Here is a 25,760-nt window from a genome sequence, read left to right on the forward strand (position 1 = left end):
CATGGTCTAATGGAAAAAGATGTGCATGAAATGGAATTTTTTTTCTTGAAATGGTGAAACTGGCAATAGCCTATCCCAAACTAGCTTGAAAGTGACCAAAAATATTCTGTCCAAAAGTTGACAACATTCCAAAAAAATATGATGTCTTGTAGCATAACTAACCTTTGTGATTTTGTCTCTCTTGTGATTAGAAGAGGAAAGTGTATTGGTAAAAATATTCTTGGGCATATACTGGCTAGTGAAATTCTTCTGACATCACAAAAAAGAGGAACAGTTGAAAATAGTTTAGTACAAAAACGGGGTGCAACAGGTAAGCAGATGAATAGACAGCAAATATGACATTTCAGAGAAATTAGCAGGAAATAGGAAATTACTGGTTGATCCTCAAACCCTATCGTAAACTCAACTGGGAGAGGGAGGGTGGTGAGATCTTGTTCCAAAAACCAATAACTGGTGGAGACTATAGGTGAGATCCATCCTCTAATGTTCTGGCCCAAGGAAGTTTTTGAAATATAAAAAATACTCAAGGTGAGTATGGTAGATCGTCAAATATTGCAAGGTATACGGAAAAGGTTAAAATATCCAGCAGCCGTTGCTCCAGTTGATAAATAAGTAGATTAAGCTTTTGATATGCTTAGAGCTGTTGATTAACATATTAGAATGTGCATCAATGTAGATCTGGAAAATCTTGTCCCAGAAAAAGTTATGCTTCCACTGCTAGATCACGAGTTGGAACAACAAATGACTATGAAGGAGTTTCTTTTAAATGCAAAAATTACTGACTAAACCACAAGAAAATCCTTTGGTGCTTGGTAAGAAGGAAAACTAACAGAGGGAGAGCTAAGAGGTTGCTGAAGGTAAGTGAGCGTGGAAAAAGGAAGCAAGAGGCAGGAAACCAACCATAAGGGGAATCTTCAACGTAAGAAAAACCTATATTAATCAAATAGGCTGGAAATATTCTATGAACCACAGAATTCCATAATTGTAGAAAAAATAGGGAATAAGGAGACTGAGAACATAGGAGGATTCTAAACAAGCAGAGTCAGGAGTAGAAAGATAAGAGGGACCCCAACATTAATAATACATCACAAAAGAGAGTTCTATTTGACAATAAGAGAAGCCACAACCTGGAATCAAACTGAAGGGATAGTTCATATACTACTGAATGATTAAAAGAGGGAAAAAGCATAAAGGAAAGAAAGGAATGGGCAGATGAAACCTCAGAAGACGAGATGGTACAAGCAAGCATCAATGCAAAAGGATCCTTAAAGTACAATAAAGAATAGAAGGAGAAGAGCAATGAGAACTAGGGATGTAGATGTAAAAATGAAAAAAAGCAATTGGCAGATGTAGGAAATGCACTGAGGAGAGGGATAAAAACAGAGAAAGAGAAGCTAATTGATGAGGGCAACGGGCTAGTTCTTAATGTCCCAAATACAATTTTTGCCGAAAATTTCTTCAGAAAATTAAGCTGTCAATTAAAATAACAATTTGCACAAATTTAACCATTAAATTAGTGACAACAACTGGAAACATAATCTGCAACTGAAGAATTAACGAGATACACATGCAAAAGAACCTCAACCTTGTTTTATTAATATAAAGAAGTACATGCAAATACTGGAAATGGCTGAGAGAATGGCCTCCCACAAATATCTGCTACAAGCTGAAATTGGGCCTCCAAAATCTGAACTGAAAACAATAGCCGCAACCTGTGAATTCTGAATGAATTCACCGAGGAGAGAGATGGGTGCTTGCGCACTCTCGCTGAATCACCCGAGGGTTTCCTTCTTGGGGCTACTAAAGTTGAGAACCTCGTTCACAAAACCTCTTCACAGAAAATACTCAAATCCAAGATGTCTCCAAATAATCTCTTCCTTCCCTTTTATAGATCTATTGGATAGATCTCCAAGCCTCTAGAAGCATCTTATTTTATTATTTTATTGTTATTTGAGAAGCTCCTCTCTTGAATTTATTTTAAGTGATCTTTTAATTTAATTTTATTTCACTTAAGTCACTTTTGGCCTTTTTCCTTCAATTAATTACTTTTCCCCTTTTTAATTAAATGACTAATTAAAGTCATTTTTAAGCTAGAAAAATGGTAAATCACTCACCATACTCTCTCCGGCCACTGGAAATCACTTCTCAGCATCCCATCCTATAGATCTTCTCGTTTCGGTTCCAACGAGCTATTACACTAAGGTGTTCCATCAAATATTCCTCTTGGAATGCCACCTTGAGTGTAATTAATTAAGTTATGCCCAATAATAACCTTGTTTTATGAAAGTTGTCAGAATGCAACAAAATGAAAGACAAACTATGTGGATGATGGAATATGGCAAGCGAATGCCATTGGATCCCATAAAAACTCCTCAAAACTCCCTTGGAACCCATGATGACATAAACTTGCGCTCATGACCTGGCCATCTTGTGCCCTGGAAATTGTGCAAATTTCTAAATAGAAATCCAACTGCAATGATTAATATTATTTATTTTACTTATTAATGTTGATTTTGGGTAGCATCAGATGTGCTCTAGCCATGAAATTTGGTGGAGAGGCTAAAGCACATGAGATCTCCAAGACCCAGAAATCGTTTGGAGAAATTCCACCGAGATGAGGAGTTATTAAAATAATTAATATTTTTAATGGGTTTCTAAGTCTAAAATTAGGAAAATAAAAATATTAATGTGTATTAATAAGAAATGGGTGAGAAAGTTCTAAGTGACGAGGATCAAGCTAGTTCTAATCTTAGCTGTTGATTAGGGACTTAATCTCAGCTATTGATTCGTTAATAGGAAAAGTATAAGAGGAGGCTTGAGGGTCAGTTGGAGACACACCAAGAGAAATCAAGAATTCGATTTTCTGGGGCGAGGTTTGTTGAGGAAATCGAATTAGTGATCAGAGTTGCCGTGCGGGGCAGTTCAACAAGGGATTTCCATCTGAGGCTGAAGAATACATAGCAGAGAGGTAGTGAAGTGTCAGGAGAGACAACGCAGGCCCAAGAAGGGCTGACGCAGAGGCCGTAGGGGCTGACACAGAGCACACAGAGGGCTGTAGAGGCTGACATAGAAGTCGTAGAGGGCTTCAGAAGCAGCGCTGGGAGATTCTGTGGGGTAGACTGGGAGTTGATTAGCAGATCCTGAGCCAGGAGAGGAAGACGTAGATCCTAAAGGAGTGACGCAATTCTAGAGCAGTGCTTGGAGCAGGTTTCGTTGTCCAACACAAGGAACAACCGAAGTCGCTGCGGGGTTTGATCATCCGGTTGCTGATTTGCCGGAATATCTGTCTCCGGATAAAGGTACTATTGCCGAGGATATTCTCTATTGGGTGAGCCATTTCTGGCACCCTAGTTGTATTCACGAAATCTGCTTAATAATACAAACCCTCTATATGCTGCACTGGTTTTCCCGAATTGGGTTTTTTCGGGGACGATTGTCCAAAAATAACGGTGTCCCTTGTGTTATTGTTAGTTTATTTAAGTGCGTGACCTGTATATTGGTGAAGGTTGCAATAATGTTTACTTCGATGTTTATGCAATTAAATAACTTGCTAATGTAAAGAAAAAGTAGCAGATAGTAAACCAATAATTGCAGTAGGGGTTTCTGATGTGTTAGATTCAAGAATTTTCACAATTAACTCAGAATTAAGTTATTCACAGTGTTCTTACGACAAATATCGAAATAAGTTCTACTGCAGCCTTCACAATTAAAATACCGCGGAAAGTAAATGCAAAGAAAAATACTGGCACAAATACAACCACGATGAGAGTTATTTTTGGACAATCGTCCCCAGAAAAACCCAATGTGGGAAAACTGGTGCAGCAGATGAGGGTTTCTTTATTATTCTTTAGCAAAAATCTCATGTACAAGTTACAACCAACATAATAGAAGAGGATTCTCTATGAGAAAATTTACAGATGCTTCCTGACAAGTTTTTGATCCAGGAGAAGTGATTCTCTTCCATCTGCGTCTCACTGTGTCCCAACGTCAACCTTCCCATGGTGTCCCAGCGTCAAACTGCCCCACGCATTCCTAGCGTCAAACTGCTCCTGCGCTGTCTCTCCCTGTGTCACAGCTTCTGTGTTGCCCTGCCTCTGCTTTTCCGGTTTTGGTTATCACTTTGGTGCAACTTGGTCAACACCTCCCAGATTTGTCTTGCGGTTTTCTTTTTGGATACATGAGGAACAATGTTATCCTTGACTCGATCCAGGATAATCCTGCTGGCTTTCATGTCCTTCTTCTAATGGGCAACCATAAGTGTTGCGCTAGTCAGAGGAATTTGAGTTTTATCCACAAAATCATTCCTCTTTGGTGGCCATTCCTTCCATTTTCATCCACATTTTCTCTTGCCCTAGTTGTTTGCCCTAAGATAAAACCCTAGTTTGGATATAGCTTCAACTTGAGGGCTTGTTGAAGGTTTGATGTGCCTTTACCTTGCTAACATTCACTCTTGGAATCCTTTTCTTGGCTTCTTGTCTTGAGGTCATCCCAACTCTCAACGCATCAATCAAATCCTAGGTCTTGTGTTGCCTTAGTTTGGCCTCTCAAAGGAAAGCGAATTGCTTCTTCTTCATTGTCAGAGCTTTTTAGTCACCTTATACTTTGAGAACTAGAATATTTATTATAGGTAACCTTATACCAAGACTCCTCCCATTGGTTAAAGTCCACAAGGAGTAGGGGGGAGTAGCTGTGGTGATAGTGGGCTAGTACGTTATTGTTGTCATTTGGTCTAGTGTTTGCCTTGTAGGGTACCCATCGATAGGGTTTGCTAGATTTTGTGGCAACAATGCCCATGGGATGGAATGTGTTGGAATATTTAACAACTTGCCATGATATCTGTGGGAAGAGATGGATATCTCGATTTGGTTGTCAATGGTCTCCTCGTGACTCACAGGTTGACAAAATGAATTCGTGGATTATTTAAAGCCTTACAATGTGAATGAATTCGTGGATTATGTAAGGCCTTACAATGTGATTAGGATTGGATTGGTTCAATAAGTTGATACGCACACACAATTTATATTCATATTTGTTACATGATTAAATTATATATATATATATATATATATATATAAATGAGAAATATATTTATATTCCATATGAGGAATATACATGTTTTGGTCCTCGAGGGACTACTCAGACTCAACAACAAGGCTTGAAGTCATTACAACAAAGTTCATCATGTTACTTGAGGGAATTGAACCTAGGTGGAGAGGATGACAATCATTCCTCCCAACCACCCTAGATAAACCCAATTGACTAATATATATATATATATATAGTTTCAGATTTAATGGTGAATTTTATTGGATGTTTTTTGCATGTCGAATTTTTGTTGAATTTGGATACAAACACGAATCAAGTGGCATAGGGTAAGGCTGATTCGATCTTCTATACTTTGAGTCTGTCTAATCTCAGGATGGAAGAGTTAATTCTCAGCCATTGATGTGGGTTTCCTCCTTGCTTTTTCCACAGAATCCTTCACAATGGTATAATCGTTGTATTGGGGATATTTCATGATTGTGGCTGCTATAATTAGCTTGTACATCCCTGTACATATGACAAAGCCCACCCCTGAAACCATGAAAAATATAATAAAGATATCCTTAACTAGACAAAATGCTGAGATCTCTAAATGATGGACCCGACATACAACCTGCAAGATACGAAATGTTGAGATGTATTAAATTTCATAAACAGGTTTTTCTCACATTAAAAAGATATACCTGTGTGAAGCCATGAATGAAATAGACAGAATGTTATGAATTTATTTGATTTAGAAAATTGAAGGATTTTTTAAATGAAATGGTTGTCTTATGCAACGATTTAGAGGTATTTTATTGGCTTAATACCTTATGATGAATAAACTTATAGATTATTATAGAAATAAATTTACTATACATTTGAAAATGAAGTTTATAGCTCGACTTTTATTAAGGATTGTTATCAAGTAGTTTCTGATCCGAGTTCATTAATTTTCTTCTTATTATGTAGATCATTTTTGCAAGGGAATACCTAAAGGAAGTGAGCATTAGTAGGGATCAAATAAAGTATCTTGTTATGGAAGCCTTACGTGGTGGTTGTCAGGTTAGGAATTCTTTGCAATCGAATTTATTCCATTGCCTATTTCGTTTTCTTTTGGTAATTGAGTATGAATTTTCTTGTGTATAACGAATTACATTGTTTTCATTGGTGCCTTATTTATACCTTGCATGTGAACATGATATATCTAGAATGAGGATGGCTATTTCATTTTGAGTTCCAAGGTTCTTCAAACCAATTCATATAGTTGAATCTAAGAAGTGGAGACCTATCACATCATAGTTTATAAACTAGATTCTTCTCATTTAGTTCTCACTTGCATTGGTTTGGATGGGGAGTACACTGAATTAGTACAATCACAACAACAATTACAGACATCAATTAATCAGCAAAATCCTACAGACATCACATACAAAATGGCATAAGTGTTTGGGTATTAAGTCAACTCCCAGTTTTCTGAACAGAGTAGAAATATGCTAGTGACATGGATAGCATGAAGCCTTTTAACAAAAGCCAACTACTAAGCAAATTTAGCTAACTCCATTTAGAATGCCATAAAAAGTATAAATAGTATGGCTAAGGGAAAGCAAGGTGTTTCAACTTTCATCCCACTATTGAGAAATCTAGGGCAATACTGATAGGGCTTCTTATTAATTTGATTTCTCTATAATTTGACAATTTCTTGTGACTATGTATTTCTTCTTCTTCTTAGTTATTACATTATTATCGTCAAGACAATTGCCAAAGCACAAATACATAAGAGACCACAAGATATAGGCGCTCAGCCAGGGCAAAACCTCTAGGTAGGGGAAAACCCAGTCAAAAACTCTCCCTTCAGTAGATTCAAATCACAGCGAGACATTCCTAAACTTAGACCAAAGACATAGACTTATTGGGAAAATTCCTAGATCTAACAATTTCAGGAATCCTACTCTAACCAACTGAATCTACTTCACCTAGATTGTAAATTATGTTACAAAATTATTTCAGATTTCTTCTTGCAATATTGAAGTAAATTACTGAAGCAACCTACACCAAATTAAATATGATTCTGAAACATAGAAACTGAGCAAGGAAATACAAACACATAGGACACCATTATTTTTGGACAAATGTCCTCGGAAAAACCCAATGCGGGAAAATCGGTGCAACAACTCTGAGGGTTTTATTATTATGCAGGAGAAATTCTGAGTACAATTCTAGGATGCTCAACTAGCAATCCGATACAGAGAGAATATTGAACAAAAGGCTGGTGAAATGATCTCACCCTGTCATTGGAGAATTAGTGACTGATCCTGCTACTCTAGACACTCTGCGTCACCCTTTGCGTGGCCTTTGCGCAGAACTGTGTCACCTTGGGCAATTTCTGCGTCACCCCTCCTGGGTATTACATTGCCTCTCCTTTGGATCCTTTGCTGGCTGAGAAATCGACCTTTTGCCTCCCAGACTCACACCCTGGCTTCTGGCAACTAAATTTCGACTTCCCTCAGCAGGGAGCTCGACTTCCCCTCAAGGACTGCGCTGCCCTGCGTCAGCACTACGTGGGCCAACGTCAACCTTCTTCTGGACATCTTTCTGTTCTCCCTCTGCCCCGTACTCTCTAGAAATTCCTTCTCTCATATTCTCACTGCCCCTCTGCTGCAAGAAATCCCCTCAATCGATTTTCCCTCCTGAGAACTTCTCACTTTAGAAAAATCGATTTCCTTGATCTCTTAGTGTGTTTTCCAAATGACCCTCAAGCCCCTTCTTATATCTTCCTGTTGGACAACCAACAACCTAGATTAAAACATAATCAAAGGCTCATATCGTTTTGGCTTGATCCGTGGCTTTTTCTAGAAGTTTCACCCTTGATTAGATTAATACCCATTAATATTTTAATTTTCCTAAGTTTAGACTTAGGAACCCCATTAAAAATATTAATTATTTTAATAAAATCACTTCTGGGTGGAATTTCCTAAAATGCTTTCTGGGTTCTTTGGAATACCTGTGCCCAAGCCTCCCTGCAAAATTTGAGGCTTAGAGCACATCTGATGCTACCCCAAATCAACACTCCCTCTTAGCGAGGAATGTGCTCTAGCAATACACTGCTACTGCATACTGCTCTGACTCTGAAGCATCGTCCTCTGCGCTGCTGATGTCTGACATGCTGTCCACCAACTACTGTGTTGTTGCTGCTACTGTACTGCTGCCTTTGACACTGCCACTGCCAATGCTACATCTGTACTATAGCTCCCTCTCAAATGCTGCATCTGCTATGCTGCTAGCACTGCCACTGCTAACACTACATCCGTACTGCAACTTAGTTGCTAAGAGAAGCAACTAAAAACATCCAAAACTGGACAAGTATCCAGTGGATGCTCCTCGGCGCTGAAATCCTGACTGCTGCTAGTCTCACACTGCCTCTGAAGCCACTGCGTTGCTGAAGCTTTGCACTGTGCCTCCTCGCACTGTTCCTCTCTGCTCTGCGCTGCTCACATTCTGGCTCTACTAACCCCTGCATCTGTCGAATCAACACTCCATGGCACCAAGTAAAAAATCCACCATCTTGCTACTACTAATCATGGGCTCCCGTAGCAAGGTGATAATCCAAGAGGTGGGCTCCTCAAGGATCCTTCCCATCTATATCTCTATCGAACTACAATTCTATATCAACTCACCTACCTCCTAGAGGTATCTTGGTTGTCATGGCTAACTCCTCCTCTTGTTCAATCTTAGGAGTTGCAACCATAGGATCATGCTTCTCATCCTTGTCCTTTTCTTCAAAGGACACTGGGATGCATAGTGGCCCATCTCGCCACATCTGAAGCACTTCACCTTGGAGACGTCTTTCTTTCGTCTCTGTTGCCCCTGCTGCCCCTTCAATGCAAGGGCTGCGTTATCCTCCTCCTCCACTTTGGGCTTTGACCCACTCCTGCTGCTGTTCCCATCAAGTTTGATCTTGAGCAGGTCTCTCCTCAGCGCTTCTTGTTCCAAAGCTGCCTACATCTCATCCCAATTTTCCAATGCTATTCTGCCCAGGATACTCTGGACAAAGATTTGCCACTCATCCGAGATGGAATTTAGAGCCAGTCTCACTAACTCCGAATCCTGAGGTGTATGTCCCACAGCTGACAGCTCATCACGGGTTTCCTTCAGTTTCGTGAGGAACAGATCCACACATTCTCCCTTCTGCATCTGAGTAGATGTCAGCTTTTGCTCTAAGTACATCTTCCGCTGCTCGGAAGATCCTTGATACAATGTGGCCAAGGCATCCCACATCTCCTTAGCAGTCCCTTTGCTAGAAACATGGCACACCACGTGATCCTTGACTCCATCCAGGATCATCCTCTTCGCCTTAGCCATCTCAGATTTGTACTTCTTCAACGGATCTGCACCACATTATCAACATAAGTCTTGAGGGCATGCTCATCTAGAAGGAAAGTCATTGTAGCCTTCCAGATGGCATAGTTGGAAGCCCAGTCCAACCTGTCCTGATCCCTCAAGCCATTGGTTGCCATATCCTCCGAAAAATGTTGAAGAACTCCCTTTTTCTCCCTACTGCGTTGCTCCTAAGTTGACTTACGCACTCCCTGATGCAGTTGGTAAGTTGCTACTCCTTTGTTGCTCAACAAATGAGAAATACTGATTTCCTTGGCAAGAAAAAACCGAGGAAGTATTCCCTCACTATGCGATTTGCTTCTTCCTTCTGACGAATTTTCTGCCAAACACTCAACTTGCAGAAAACTGCGTCCCTCTAGCTCTGCGTAGCTCCCTCTGCCTTGACAAATTTTTGATCTAGCAGTCTTACCTCTCTGTCGGCTCACTCAGAGAGAGACACCCACGAAAATATAGCCCACCTGGCTAGAACTGCGCTATTCCTCAGGGGATTCGAACTGTTGCTTGCTGCAGTGAGTTGGCCCTTGCTTCAGTTCTAGATCTGTTCTTCCCTATTTCACATCAACATCTTTGATACCATATGAGAATTCCTAGATCTAACAATCTTAGGAATCCTACTGCAACCAATTTAATCTACTTCACCTAGATTGTAAATTATGTTGCAAACTTATTTCAGATTTCTTCTTGAAATATTCAAGTAAATTACTGAAGTAGCCTACACCAAATTAATATGATTCTGAAACATAGAAATTGAGCAAGGAAATACAAACACATAGGACACTGTTTTTTTGGACAAATGTCTTCGGAAAAACCCAATGCGGGAAAACCGGTGCAACAACTCTGAGGGTTTTATTATTATGTAGGAGAAATTCTGAGTACAATTCTAGGATGCTCAACTAGCAATCCGATACAGAGAGAATATTGAACAAAAGACTGGTGAAATGATCTCACCCTGTCACTAGAGAATCAGTGACTGATCCTGTTGCTCTAGAGGCTTTGCGTCACCCTCTGCGTGGCCTCTGCGTAGAACTGTGTCACCCTGGGCAGTTTCTGTGTCACCCCTCTTGGGTATTATGCTGCCTCTCCTCTGGATCCTTTGCTGGCTGAGAAATCAACCTTCTGCCTCCCAGACTCACACCCTGGCTTTCGGCAACTGAATTTCGACTTCCCTCAGCAGGAAACTCGACTTCCCCTCAAGGACTGCGCTGCCTCTGCGTCAGCACTATGTGGGCTAGCGTCAACCTTCCTCTGGACGTCTTTCTGTTCTCCCTCTGCCTCGTACTCTCCAGAAATTCCTTCTCTCGGATTCTCACTACCCCTCTGCTGCAAGAAATCCCCTCAATTGATTTTCCCTCCTGAGAACTTCTCACTTCAGAAAAATCAATTTCCTTGATCTCTTAGTTTGTTTTCCAAATGACTCTCAAGCCCCTTCTTATATCTTCTTGTTGGACAACCAACGACTTAGATTAAAACATAATCAAAGGCTCAGATCGTTTTGGCTTGATCCGTGGTTTTTCTAGAAGTTTCACCCCTGATTAGATTAATACCCATTAATATTTCCCAAAATGCTTTCTAGGTTCTTTGGAATACCTGTGCCCAAGCCTCCTTGCAAAATTTGAGGCTTAGAGCACATCCGATGCTACTCCAAATCAACACTTATTCCATCGACCAAGCCAGCCCTTACCACAACTTGTCAAACATATTCTTGTCTTCCGCTTCTCTGCAACTTCTGTAACTTTTAATCTTTGCCCTTGTAATAGTGAAGAATTTTGTCCTTATGCTTCAGTACTTCGCTGTCCAACATGTGATCCAAAAACAAAATTTTCTGCACTTTATCTTCACTCCTGCAGTCCTTACGAACTTCTTGTCATCTTCTCCATTTGGTCGACTTCACTAGGGTATATATAGTGGTTTGAGTGTCCTTTAATAGGCCGACATGAGCAGTTTATAGGAGCCGACTTGTCAACTTGTTTTGAGGCCGACTTGTTCACCTTTCATCAATTGTTTGGAGGCCGACTTGAAGGATAGGTGGCTGTCATTTGTATGAGAAGGAGCTGACTTGGTGGAGGAGATTCTTTGACACAAAATAATGACTTTGACTTAATAAGAAAAATCCTAAAGCACACAATGGGTGCTATGACCTATGAACCATTGACCCAAGCATGAAACCCATGCTTTAATAAGTCAATTTAAATAATAATAATAAATATCTTTTGACAAATATATTACATCATGACTCAAGTACAATTATGAAGACCGACACTAGTTACATTCTTCAACACTCCCTCTTAACTAGGGAGGTATTCATAATTACATGTATAAAGAGGTATTGTTGGAAAATCAAAAAGGCAGAAAGATTTTCTTTATGTTGATAATTACTTGTGGTATTCTTATGTTCTTATTAACTTTCTCGTGTTCTTCTTTTAACTTAGTTCATCAAGCAATTACAATAACCATAACACGAAGATCAAAGACACTAGATGTAGGCAGACAACTAGGGAAAAACCCCTATCTAGGGGAAAACCCAGTCAACAACTCTTCCTTTAATAGTTTCATGAGATGATCCAAGACTCCTTGACCTAGACACAGACTTCCTCCAATCACCAAGTCAACCCTTCCTTTCTTTTGCAGATGATAACCTTCCAGCAACAACTTCGACCTAGCACTTCGATCTTGCAGCAGCAGAATTTCGATCTCCCCAACCACCGAACTTCGACCCAACAACAAAACTTTGACCCAATAGCAGAACTTCGACCCAGCAATAGAACTTCGACCTTCCAGCAGTAGCCCAGTAAATTCACACGTGTGAGAGAGAGACAACCCAAAAACTTCGATTTTCTTCCCTAGCAAATCTCCTTCTATTTCTTCTGCAATTTCGTATTCTTCTGCCTCTTTCTCTTGGATATCGAACTTGTGTGAGTGATCTCCAAATGAATCGGATTGCATTGTATAACTATATATAGCCTCTCCTGGAGTTTGAATTACCGTTATGTAGATTGACTTGATTAGGTAAGGGTCGACTTGGTGTGGAGGTGACAAAAGACTTATTTGACTCAATAAAAATTCTTTTTACATGATTCAAAAGCCCAAGAAGGGTCTCATTAAATGGACAATGACTCTAATGATTTAATATAAAACCTAGAAGTCCTCAATGGGGACTTTGACCTAAAACATGATGACCCAAGCATGAAACCCATGCTTTAATAAGTCATAATAATAATAAATAAAAAATCCTTTTTCTTTCTTTTGATAAATACATTTCATTATGACTCAAATGAAATTATGAAGACTGAACCTAGTTACATTCTTCAACACTCCCTCTTAACTAGGGAGGTATTCATATATATACAAATACATGGAAGATTTCAAAAACCATGAACCATGAAGACTTTAGGCACTCATGGTGCCACAGACTAGATTCTTGACCAGGAAATCTATCCGGGTGTGATTAAGATGGACTAAAGCTTTCAGCCTCTCTAGGTACCATTAGGCTTCCTTGCTAACCATCAACCCAGGGAACTAGGTGCCTAATGCAAGGTTAGAGCTCTATGACCAACGCCACCTTCCCTACTTCGGGAACTAGACATCAACACATAGGCCGGCCAGATGTCCTCCCAGGCAATGTGTATTACACACAAAGCCTCAACACATCAAATCTCTCCCGATCAATCAGATCAGTAACATCAAGCATGCTTCTGAAAATTTGAGAGATTTACCAACCGCAATCAATAACAACCTTACATAAGTAAACACAAATCTTTGAGGTCTTCAAATCACAGTAGGACTTAGAGGATTCCCAAACAAATCTTGACAGAAGATTCCTCAATCGTACAACTTCCTTTCCTACTTTACATGCAACAACATATTCTACAACTAGATCCGGCTTTCCTTCTTTCAACAACACCTCAACCTTCATTCTCCAATTTCTACAAGGTATCCATCATGACTATAATATGCCCTCCCTCTCAACTTGGGAGTTATACTCTGTTGAAGTTTCTAAGTCTAACAGTTAGAAACCCTCCATGTACTTTTTGTTTATTCCTTCCTACTTGTTCTGATTAATCAACAAGTTATTTACCATGTAAATACTGAAAATAAACACAAGTACATGCTCAACACATTACAGATCATCAACTGAAGGAAGCAGAAACAAGCACACAAATGACACCGTTATTTTTGGACTAATGTCCCTGCAAAAACCCAATACGGGAAAACCGGTGCATCTATCTGAGGGTTTTATTATTATGCAGTTTCTGAATACAATCTGGGTGCCAAAACCGGCTCATCCAACAGAGAATAATCTCGGCAGTAGTACCTCTCCTTCGAAGATAGATGCTCTGGCTGAAACCCTGGATAAACACTTCAATAGCTCCTTAGCTCCAATCTGCCCCACGAAAAACCCTAGCGTCAGCCTCTTTTGCCCTCTGTGTCAGCTTTCCCAGCAGTTTCGGCAGTTCTCAGCAGTTCCGGCTGTTCCCAGAAGTTCCGGCTTCTGCCCTCTGCGTCAGCTTTCCCAGTTGTTTTGGCAGTTCCGGCTATTCCCGATAGTTTCGGCTTCTGCCCTCTGCATCAACTTTCCCGGCTGTTCCGGCAGTTCCCGGCAGTTTTGGCTGTTCCCAACAGTTCCGGCAGTTCCCGGCAGTTTTGGCTGTTCCCAACAGTTCCGACTTCTACCCTCTGCGTCAGCTTTCCCAGCTGTTTCGGCAGTTCTTGACAGTTCTGGCTATTCCCAGCAGTTCCGACTTCTGCCCTCTGCGTCAGCTTTCCCGGCTGTTGCACTGATCCTCCCGACACTATCTCTGCCTCTCTGCTTCTGTATTCACTGCCCCTCAGCTGCAACTCTGATCACTCTCTCGACTTCCTTGACAAACTCTGCCCCAGAAAGTCGAGATCGTGATCAACTCGACATGTTCTCCATGTGACCCTCAAGCCTCCTCTTATACTTTTCTCATTGACAAATCAACGACCGAGATTAAGTCCCTAATCAATGGCTAAGATTAGATCTGGCTTGATCCATGTCTTTTGGACCATTCTAACACAGTTTTATATTAATTCACATTAATATTTTAATTTCCCTAAGTTTAGACTTAGGGACTTCATTAAAAATATTAATTATTTTAATATCTCCCAAACTGTTTAGAATCTGCCCAAACCCTTTTTGGGTATTGGAGATCTCATGTGCCTTAGCCTCTCCACCAAATTTCGTGGCTAGAGCACATCCGATGCTACCCCAAATCAACACTCCCTCTTAGCGAGGACTGTGCTCTAGTAATACTCTTCACTGAGCATCACTCTGATTATCCGGCATCGGTCCCTGTGCTGATGCTAGGCCTGCTGCCCAACATCTTCTACACTGCTGCATCCTGTACTGCTACCCATGGCCCTGCCACTACCACTGTTGCATTCGTATTGCAACTCCCTCTGCATCCGTGCTGTTGCCCATGGCTCTGCCACTGCCACTGCTGCATCTGCATTGCAACCCCTCTCATCATGCTGCATCGTGCTGCCCGTAGCACTGCCACTGCTAACTGCTGCACTTCAACCTAATTACTGAGAAGTAAGTAACTGATCTCCCAACTCTGACATCTCTATCAGGTTAGAAACACTCCTGATGCTGAAGCTCCCTTTGTCACTGACAAGTGCTCCCTCTCTGACCTCTGCGCTGCTGCAACAACTCCATGCATCTCGCACTATTGCACACCTCTCTGTGCCATCCTGCACTGGTGCAACACTCCCATGCCTCTCGCATGTTGCCTTACACTGTCCTGGGAATCTTGCATTGTAGCTCCCTATGTCGCTCCATCTGCATCCATCTCTATTGACATTGCTAGTACTGCTACTCCTCTTCAGGGCTTCTGTAGCAAGGTCTAATCCAAGAGGCTGGGTAACTCGAGGATCTTGCCCCTCATCGTTGTAGTCCGTCTGACTACAGCTCGATGTCTCCCCACTTCCGCTCAAGTGGTGTGTGTGCACTCATGGCACACAGAACATAAAGGATCCTGGCCTTCCAGATGCCAAAGTTGGATGCCTCATCCAACCTGTCTTGATCCCTCAGCCCATTCATGGCCATCTCTCTGCTCTTCTTGTTGACTCCGTCGAGTCTCTCTACTTCTCGCCTGGAAGTTCTCTGTTCGGCTCCTGCTGAGTCTACTTCCCATCTGGAAGTTCTCTGTTAGACTCCTGCTGAGTCTACTTCTCGTCTGAAAGTTCTCTGTTCGACTCCTGTTGAGTCTCTCTACTTCTTGCTTGGAAGTTCTTGGTTCGACTCTTGCTGAGTCTCTCCACTTCCTGTCTAGAAGTTCTCGGTTTGACTCTTGCTGAGTCTCTCTACTTCCTGTCTGGAAGTTCTCGATTCGACTCCTGTTGGGTCTGTCTACTCCCCTTTTGGAAGTTCTCTTTTGGACTCCCTCTAAGTCCTGATTTCCCACCTGGAAATCCTTCTACCAACGTCAAGTTGCCCCTCTTTGGTCGTCTGTGCAACAACAACACTGATCTGGATTGCTCGGCTAGAAACCCTCGGTAGTAACTCCCTCCTCCTTGGCCTTGCCCTGTTAGATATTGTTCTGACTACAGTACCCCACCAGCTCCACTCTGCAACTTACCCACAACCTCTTAGACCCCAACAACTTGAAGGTGAGAGCTCCTAGGCTCTGCGCAGTCCCGACACTGGCAAACTAGCTTCCTCAGCCAATTGCGTCAACCCCCATGGCCTCTGCGTGGCTCTGCGTGAGCTTGTATTTGCCTCCCTCAGCGTTTGCATAGCCTCTTCTTGGCTCGAACTTGATGACGCAGACCTTGCATCACCCCTCCCTTGCTACTTCTTGCTAGGAACAACTTCTGTCACTCGGGACAACTGTTTTTTGCTGTTGTTGCTCTGCTTTGCTGATGTTTTCAGTTCTCCTGTGATCTGCAACCACACTCCGATACCATGTTGAAGTTTCTAAGTCTAACAGTTAGAAACCCTCCATGTACTTTATGATGTATTCCTTCTTACTTGTTATGATTAATTAACAAGTTATTTACGATGTAAATATTGAAAATAAACACAAATATATGCTCAACACATTACAGATCATCAACTGAAGGAAACAGAAACAAGCACACAAATGACACTGTTATTTTTGGACTAATGTCCCCGGAAAAACCCAATGCGGGAAAATAGGTGCATCTATTTGAGGGTTTTATTATTATGCAATTTCTGAATACAATCTGGGTGCCAAAACCGGCTCACCCAACAGAGAATAATCTTGGCAGTGGTACCTTTCCTTTGGAGACAGATGCTCTAGCTGAAACCTTGGATAAACACTCTGGCAACTCCTCAGCTCTAGTATGCCCCACGAAAAACCCCAGCGTCAGCCTCTTCTGCCCTCTGCGTTAGCTTTCCTGACAGTTTCGATAGTTCCAGCTGTTCCCGGAAGTTCCGGCTTCTACCCTTTGCGTCAGCTTTCCCGGTTGTTTTGGCAGTTCCCGGCAGTTCCGGCTGTTCCCGGCAGTTCCCGACAGTTCTGGCTTCTGCCCTTTGCATCAACTTTCCCAGCTGTCCCGGCAATTCCGGCTGTTCCCGGTAGTTCCGGCTTCTGCCCTCTGCGTCAACTTTCCTGGCATTTCCAACAGTTCCAGCTGTTCCCGGCAGTTCCAGCTTCTGCCCTTTGCATTAGCTTTCCCGGCTGTTCTGGCAGTTTCCGGCAGTTCCGACTGTTCCCAACAGTTCCGACTTTTGCCCTCTGCGTCAGCTTTCCCAGCTGTTGCGCTGATCCTCCCGGAACTATCTTTGCCTCTCTGCTTCTGTATTCACTGCCCCTCAACTGCAACTCTGATCACTCTCTCGACTTCCTCAACAACCCCTGCCCCAGAAAGTCGAAATCTTGATCGACTCGGTGTGTTCTCCACGTGATCCTCAAGCCTTGTCTTATACTTTTCTCGTTGACAAATCGACGACCCAGATTAAGTCCCTAATCGACGACTAACAGTAGATCTAGCTTGATCCATGTCTTTTGGACCATTCTAACACAGTTTTATATTAATTCACATTAATATTTTAATTTCCCTAAGTTTAGACTTAGGGATTCCATTAAAAATATTAATTATTTTAATATTTCGCAAACCGTTTAGAATCTACCCAAACCCTTTCTGGGTATTGGATATCTCATGTGCCTTAGCCTCTCCACCAATTTTCGTGGCTAGAGCACATCCGATGCTACCTCAAATCAACATACTCTTTCCTTTATCCAGGCTCCCACTTAACTTAGGGAGATCAACTTCTTTTCCATAGCATTAGAGAATCTTTCATGGCTTCAATCCTTCTTATTGAAGTCATCTTGATCATCGTCATTCATATAACTTCATCATGCTTATCAATCAAATCAACTTTACCTGCGAATATCTTCAACCTCTTGAAGATTATGTACCTGCACAACTTAGATAGCAAGTACATCCAAATACATATATAGAAGCATAAAGTTAACTATACAAGAATGGAAGCATTAGACTTTAGACGTCAAATACCTAAACTTAGTTAGGTTCATAATCAACCAAAGACACATACTTTTAAACCTCAACTTCTTGCCCAATTTAGGTTATAACCCCTAGATCACATTAGTAACTCAATCAAGATATTGGTCTCATTATATCTAGGGCCTCAATATTTCTTCCAGAGATATGACATACTCTACTATAATATATTTCAAACCCTAGAAACAATTCAAACAAGTATAGTTCTACAATGCATCCAACAACTTTAAAATTCATATGTTAGACTTCTACTAGGATTTAATGCAAACCCTAGATTCCATACATGAGACACTAAGCTTTAACAATCAAAACCAATCACAACACAATCTACGGTTTCAACAATATGACCAACCCTTTTGTAAACCTTTGGATTTTATCATCATAATGGAAACAATATCACCATATCCTAGAATGTCAAACTTCTACTAAGGCTTTGTTACAAACCCTAGAATTTACACACTATCAACAATTAAGTTAGCACATATACATATCTCAGATTTCATGCACAAGCATATCAATATCCACTAGGTAAGCCCAAGACACAAATATCAATACATTTAAAGTTAGACATATAACAATCTTGATTGGGCTAGGGTTTTGATCAGACATACAAACATACACCTAGGATCTTACTCTAGATATTATAAGGGTTTTTCTCATAAACCCTATTTTACCAAAACCTCAAGGTCTAGGAATACATTACCATCCAAACCTAAAGGACTAGGGTTTCCATAACAATGACATTACCATCAAAACCCCAAACATCAAAAGAATATTATTTTCTAGATTTCATCAGTAACCCTAAGTAGGCTAGGGTTTTCACATTAGCATTGATATACCCTTAGGTTAGGGTTTTATAGAGAACCTTTTAGCGTTCCATAAACATGATAATTTTAATGAGGGTAGATTCAATCTAATGATTAATCTCTCAAAATAGGAATCTTTAAGATTCAAAAATCCTAGACATAACACTTGTTAGTAATGTAATTTTTTTTATTAGAATGAATGAATATACCTTTATCACGGAGAAAACAAGGCTTATGGTCTAAAACATACCTTTGAGTTGTTTTCTAGCCAAACCTTATAGGACATCAATTCCAATAGACCTTCTATCATGCTTTGTCTTGTGCGGTCTTCTCCATAAGCCTTGAGCATATCAAAAAGTTTTTCCTAAACAAGGAAAATATGAAAAGAAATGTTATTAGCACCTAATACAAGCACATTTAGATAGGAAAAGGAAAACCAAATATAAAAGATAATACAAGGAGTAAGATACTTATCTTTGGAAAAATGGTGAGGGCTTTCTCTTAATCCAATCTCGAGGGACACCTATAACTTCATCAAAACAATTCAAAAATATTTTTCCAAAAGATGTTAAACCTACACGTACTAGAAATCAAAGCACAAAGGAAAACAATTAAAAAATTTAGAGTAGAGGGACTTAGTAGTATAAGTCCTTTATTTCTGATTCTTTAGTCTTGTTCTTCTTTGGTGGTCCTTCATCAACAACATTTGCTTGATCTCTGTTTCTCTTTTTATTCCTTGGATTGTCAAGACAATCATTTCTATAGTGACCCATCTTGTGACAATTGTAGCATTCTATCTTGGATAGGTCTACCTTCCTTCTTGGCCCTTTATACTTCTTGAAGGTTCCTTTGTTCTTGTGATGAGTGGAATAGGCATTTGAAATTTTCTCCTCTTCATTCTATTTGTTGCTTACTAATGAAATTCTGACTTCTTCTTGACTGCATGCATTCCATAATTGTTCGAATGTAGGAGTTTCCTTCCAACTGTTGAGACCTGATGAAAAGACACTCCAAGATGTTGGTAATCCTAGAAGTGCAGTGATTACAAGCTCCTTTTCAAGTACTATCTCATCTATTGCTTGGAGTTCATCTCTGATTCTAGCTATCCTTACAAAGAAGGATGCCACAGTGTCTTCTTTTGTCGCCTTTATAGTTCTTAGTTCATTTTTAAGATTTGCACTTTGACCAAGATTTTGATTGTGAATAATTTGGATAAGGCCTCATACATCTCTTGAGCAGAATCTATGTTGGATATATATGGGATGAGGTTGTCCTTTATTCCATCCACCATTAGGGTCATGGCCAATATCTCTGTTTCTCTGAACTTTGCCTTTTCTGCATCACTTGATTCATTTGTAGGCTTCTTTACTTTTCCTTTGACTAGATCCAAGACTTTATTCTTCTCAAGGATGAGATCTATCCTCTTTTTCCATGCCCTATAATTGGATGCTCCTTCTAATTTGTTTTCTCCCTTCATTGAGTTAGACATTGTTCTCGAAGATAGTAGGCTTGACTTTTTATATGATCCTTTTCCTTGATGACCCTTATTAAAACTTTTTAAAACTCCTTTAAATAGAACTTTAGGCTACCTTTTTCCTCCTTCTTCACCTTAGCTCTGAAACCATGTTGGAAAATAAAAAAGCCAGAGATATTTTCTTTATGTTGATAATTACTTTGTGATATTCTTATGTTCTTATTAACTTTCTTGTGTTTTTCTTTTATCTTAGTTCATCAAGCAATTACCAATAACCATAACATGAAGATCAAAGACACCAAATGTAGGCAGACAACCAGGACAAAACCCCTATCTAGGGGAAAACCAAGTCAACAACTCTTCCTTTAATAGTTTCACGAGATGATCCAAGACTCCTTGACCTAGACACAGACTTCCTCCAATCACCAAATCAACTCTTCCTTTCTTCTGCAGATGATAACATTCCAACAACAACTTCGACCTAGCATTTCGATCTTGCAGGAGCATAATTACGATCTCCCCAACAATAGAACTTTGACCCAACAACAGAACTTTGACCTTCTAGCAGTAGCCCAGTAAATTCACACGTGAGAGAGAGACAACCCAGAAAATTCAATTTTTTCCCCAACGAATCTCCTTCTATTTCTTCTGCCGCTTTTCTTGGATATCGAACTTGTGTGAGTGATCTCCAAATGAATCGAATTGTATTGTATATATAGCCTCTCCTGGAGTTCGAATTACCCTCATGTAGGCCGACTTGATTAGGTAAGGGACGACTTGTTGTGGAGTTGACAAAAGACTTCTTTCCTCAATAAAAATTCTTTTTACATGATTCAAAAGCCCAAGAAGGGTCTAATTAAATGGACAATGACTCTAATGACTTAATATAAAACCTAGAAGTCCTAAATGGGGATTTTGACCTAAAACATGATGACCTAAGCATGAAACCCATGCTTTAATAAGTCATAATAATAATAATTAAAAAATCATTTTTTTTTTCTTTTTTCTTTTGATAAATACATTTCATTATGACTCAAATACAATTATGAAGACCGAACAGAGTTACATTCTTCAATACTCTCTCTTAACTAGGGAGGTATTCATATATATACAAGTACATGGAAGATATCAAACCACATGAACCATGAAGACTTTAGACACTCATGGTGCCATGAACTAGATTCCTAACCAGGGCAATCTATTCGGGTGGGACTAAGATGGACTAAAGCTTTCAGCCTCTCTAGGTACCATCAGGCTTACTTGCTAACCATCAACCCAGAGAACTAGGTGCGTAATGCAAGGTTAGAGCTCTATGACCAATGCCACCTTCCTTACTTCGAGAACTAGACATCAACACATAGGCCGGCCAGATGTCCTCTCAGGCAATCCATATTACACAAAAAACCTCAACACATCAAATCACTATGATCAAACAGATCGGTAATGTTGACCCTACCGCCTACACCTACCTTTAAGTTAGTGAGAAAAGCCTTCAACCCCACAAGGTGTGGTTGGTGGCAGGGAAGTCAGAGAAGGGGCTGTCACACTAATCCCGACTCTCTACGTTTGAGCTATCTCCTAGGTTAGCTGAGGGGGGTGGTCCCTAATGAAAAGTTAAGTTAAAAAGAGATGTGAGATTCTAAGATAATTGTTAGAGTTAAATAGATTATCTATTTAAGATTTATAAGCAAAAACTGATATGAGCAATAACCATCATAAGATAAGCATGAAATTCATAAACAACCAGTGCCTTCCAAGTATTTTCTTTTTAAGAAATGAAATTGTATTTTGCTTAAAATGAAGTGAAATGCTTTCAATAAATTGTTAGCACTTGATATTATAAATGAAACAATAAATTGTTAGCACAAGATATTATAAATGCTTTCAAGATGAATAAGTCTACAAATCAAAGCATGGAAACTATCTTGCTCAAAAGAATACAAAAAAAGAATGCAAATGTTAGACCAAGATGACAACATGCAATTAAGTTTGCAACCCAAAATAATAGTACTTGAAAGTGAAACCAATCATTCATGACAATATGCAATTAAATCAAAAGATGAGTCAATTTTCAAGTACAAGAAAATTAAACTTGTTGCAAAATTAAAAGAGATTACAATGCTTGCATCCAAAGTGTCTCTTGAAATAAGATTTGCATGTGATACTTTAAGCCAAAACAAATGTGATGGAATGTTTTTCTTGGTTCATTTTATTTGATTAGTGCTAAGGAAAAGTTACAATTGAACTCTAGTCCTCAGACCTCATTCTCGCTCAAATATTTGGATCTCACAATGAGAAGTCAATAGAGGTAGAGGGTCCCTAAAAGTCTATTCAACCAACTTAAGTTGGAGGTAAGTTTTAATGAGGCTTGGGCCTTCCTATACTAAAATGCCTAGATGAAGTGCAAATTGTGTTAATTCTCCAGACTAAACTAATGCTTCATGCAAATGCTTCAAAGAGAAATAGTTTGCAAAACTTGAGAGCGTATGCATGTGGGAACTTAAATACAAGATTAGTAAAAATTTGCATGTGAAGTGAAATGTGTTGATTTTAAGCATGCATAATATGAAATTTAAAAGCTAGAAAGCTAAGAAAAACTAAAAGCAAGATTAGACCACCCACAAGAATCCCTCCTCTAAATGAGGAAGGGGGATGCCATGGGAAAAATCCCAAGCTCCCTCCAACATACTTTTATTATTATCTATTATTAGCGCTTAAAGCGGGTGAAAATGCCTCTAAGAGGGTAGCCCACAATACGAGAGAGATCGTTATAGAGATGAGACTTTAACAAAGCTAGACTCTCTCCCCAAAATATAACAACAAAAAATTTGAAGATGGAAAAAACTCTCCAAAAGAGATTCACAAGGCTCAAAAGGCCCACGACCTAGATGAGTTTGCAACTCTCTCCCAAGTGCTTATGGCCTCCCTAGAAATCAGTCTTTGGACAACGTGAGGGGGTCCTGCATACACACGAGTGAGTAGTTTTCCAAAGCTTCTCCTCAAGCTCCTTGTTGCCCAATGCTCAAGCCTATGGGCTGCAAAACACAAAAAAATACCAATTGTCAGTGTGAAATTAAGAAAAAGAAACCAAAACTAAACTTAGAATTTAATTTACAAAGTACTAGCTCAAGTAATGGGAGTGAACCTCATACTTGCCTAGTTTTAGAAATGACTCTTGAATAGGAGATATAACTTTGAAAGAACTAAAACTAAATAAATAGTTTGAGTTTTAAATGGATGATCAAGTAGCTATAGACTAAGAAAACTCCCTTTTGCTCTTCGTTGGATGGAAAACTTGGAGCGAAAAAATGGCTGAGTCTTGGATCACTGTGACTCTAGGAGTGAGTTGATCTAATTGAGATTTCTCCCACTTCTAGATGGATTCCTACACACAATACAAAAGACTTTTTTACACACTTGAACACGTATTAGTTTGCACAAGATTATAACAATATAATGAATAAGATAAACCAAACATTCCTCCTAAAATGAATTGGCAAGCTTATTCTTAGAATACTACTCTAAATCAATGATATGTGCAAGATAGCTTGCACACATCAATTCAGGCAAGATGACAAGCATAAACTAATATTAATTCAACATGCGAAAGAAATTAAACACAATAGCAGTAGTATGAAAGGACATCACCTCATAACGCCAAGTGAACACCAGCTAGATAACCCCAAAGTCTTGATTATATTAAGAAAGTATGCAAGTACAAAATGGCAGAGTTTCCTCAAGCCCAATAGATTATTACATATAATACAAATGAGAGCTCAAGGATCTATTATATAGAACTATGGGAGCCAATCCCAATGTAGAACTGATTAAACAAGTGGCATGAAGTGACAATCCAAAAGAGAAATTCGAATTTGTTGAATGGAGCTCCAATGCCAAGTGTAAAAATCGAATTTGGCAAGTGGACATCATTTTCTTCTTTCCTTATGTGCCAAATTCGATTTTTATGATGAAATGACAAGTGTATATGGTTGGTAACCCATGTGGGGACGATTTCCTACAGAAATCTCCACCAAATATTCTCCCAAATCCTCCCAAATGTGCATTAACTGCACAAATTCGAATTTCCAAGTAAGTAGCTTTCTCGTTTAATGCCAGAAATTCAATTTTATTTGAGCACATGTCCTTTCCTTGATTTTAGGAGTCCACATCACCTTGGGACTTCACTTTAAATCCCCCATAATTTTCCATCTCATTTCCACAACATTTAATATGTGTGGATATTTATTTTTCTCCATTTATTTAATTTCTGGCTTAATTAATTGTCAGATTTCCCACTAAACTTAGAAAAAGTGGGTTTTGAGAGTTAAAAACACATTTTTAACCCCTCAAAGTGTGTCATAGTAGAAAGTTGAAGGTGAGAGGTGCAAATTTCATTACTCATACCCCATACAACTTCTCTAGACATCACTTATTACATTACAAATACAATTTTATTAGCGATTACTGCAGTGCGGAAAATGTAAAAAATTAAAAAATGACTATCTAGACTTAACCAAATTCCACGGATTTTTTTGTGTGATCTAGTATGGTAATATACATCGACTCTAGACACTAAGATGTGTTAGGGGCTCAATCTTCAAACCGTCACCCCAGCTTTGGGGTAAAAAGTGAGTGAAAAAACCCAGAAAATTATCCGCCTGCTGTAGACCGGAGCACATCTTGTCCCAATCTAGTAGATTGTTTCTACCCAATATGCTTTGGACGAAAACTTGCCACTCCTCAGAGACACTATTTAGTGCCAACCTCACTAGCTCTGTTGGTTGCGGCGCTGCCCCAACAACTGTAAGATGATCTCAAACCACCTGAATCCTAGTGAGAAAGGGATCTATGCCTTCCCCCTTCTGCATCCTGATACATCTCAGCTTCTCCTCTAGGAACATCTTCTGCTGCTGTAAAGTGCCCTTATATAGCGTGGCGAGAGCATCCCACATTTCTTTGGCACTATCCTTCCCAACTATGTGTGAGACTATATGGTCCTAGACTCCATCTAGGATCAACTGCTTCGCCCGCACCATCTCCTTCTTGTATTCCTTTAGCTGATCCGCATCTTGGGGAAATTGCCACAACGTTATATATGTAGAGCTTCAGGCCATGTTCATCCAATAGGAAGGACATCCTGGCCTTCCAGATGACATAGTTGGAGGAGCCATCCAACCTGCTGCTCTGTGATTCACATTCCCTTCTCGAATACGTGGCTATGCTAGCTGCTACTTGTTGAAATTTCTAAGTCTGACACATCAGAAATCCCTACTGCATTATCTGGTTTATTTTCTCGTACTTGTTCTTCTTATTAACAAGTTATTTATAAATATAAATACTGAAAATAAATACAAATGCAACCTTAACTCATATACAGATCAACAATTGAAATACTGAGACAAACATGCAAGGGACACCGTTATTTTTGGACAATCGTCCCCGGAAACACCCAATGTGGGAAAATCGGTGCAACAGTTCTGAGGGTTTTATTATTATGCAGATTCTTGAGTACAACTAGGGTGCGAAAAATGGCTTACCCAACAGAGATTGTT

General features: G+C 39.8%; 1 protein-coding gene across 2 annotated transcripts in view; it reads left to right on the forward strand.

Annotated features, from left to right (window-relative positions):
- ALB1 (ALBINA 1) overlaps nt 1-25,760 on the forward strand; it is a 309,920-nt gene that overhangs the window by 60,256 nt on the left and 223,904 nt on the right. The window contains exon 6 of one of the 2 annotated variants that reach the window (XM_089377589.1): nt 5,995-6,087. The exons of the other annotated variant lie outside the window; for it this stretch is intronic. Within the exon in view, the coding sequence (XP_089233715.1) occupies nt 5,995-6,087 (93 nt within the window). The remainder of the gene's footprint in view (nt 1-5,994; nt 6,088-25,760) is intronic. 2 annotated transcript variants of the gene reach the window in all.

This window comes from Pinus tabuliformis, chromosome J, assembly GCF_031772625.1.
Source record: "Pinus tabuliformis cultivar Carrire ecotype Pingquan chromosome J, CPIR1, whole genome shotgun sequence".
Taxonomy (NCBI): Eukaryota; Viridiplantae; Streptophyta; class Pinopsida; order Pinales; family Pinaceae; genus Pinus; species Pinus tabuliformis.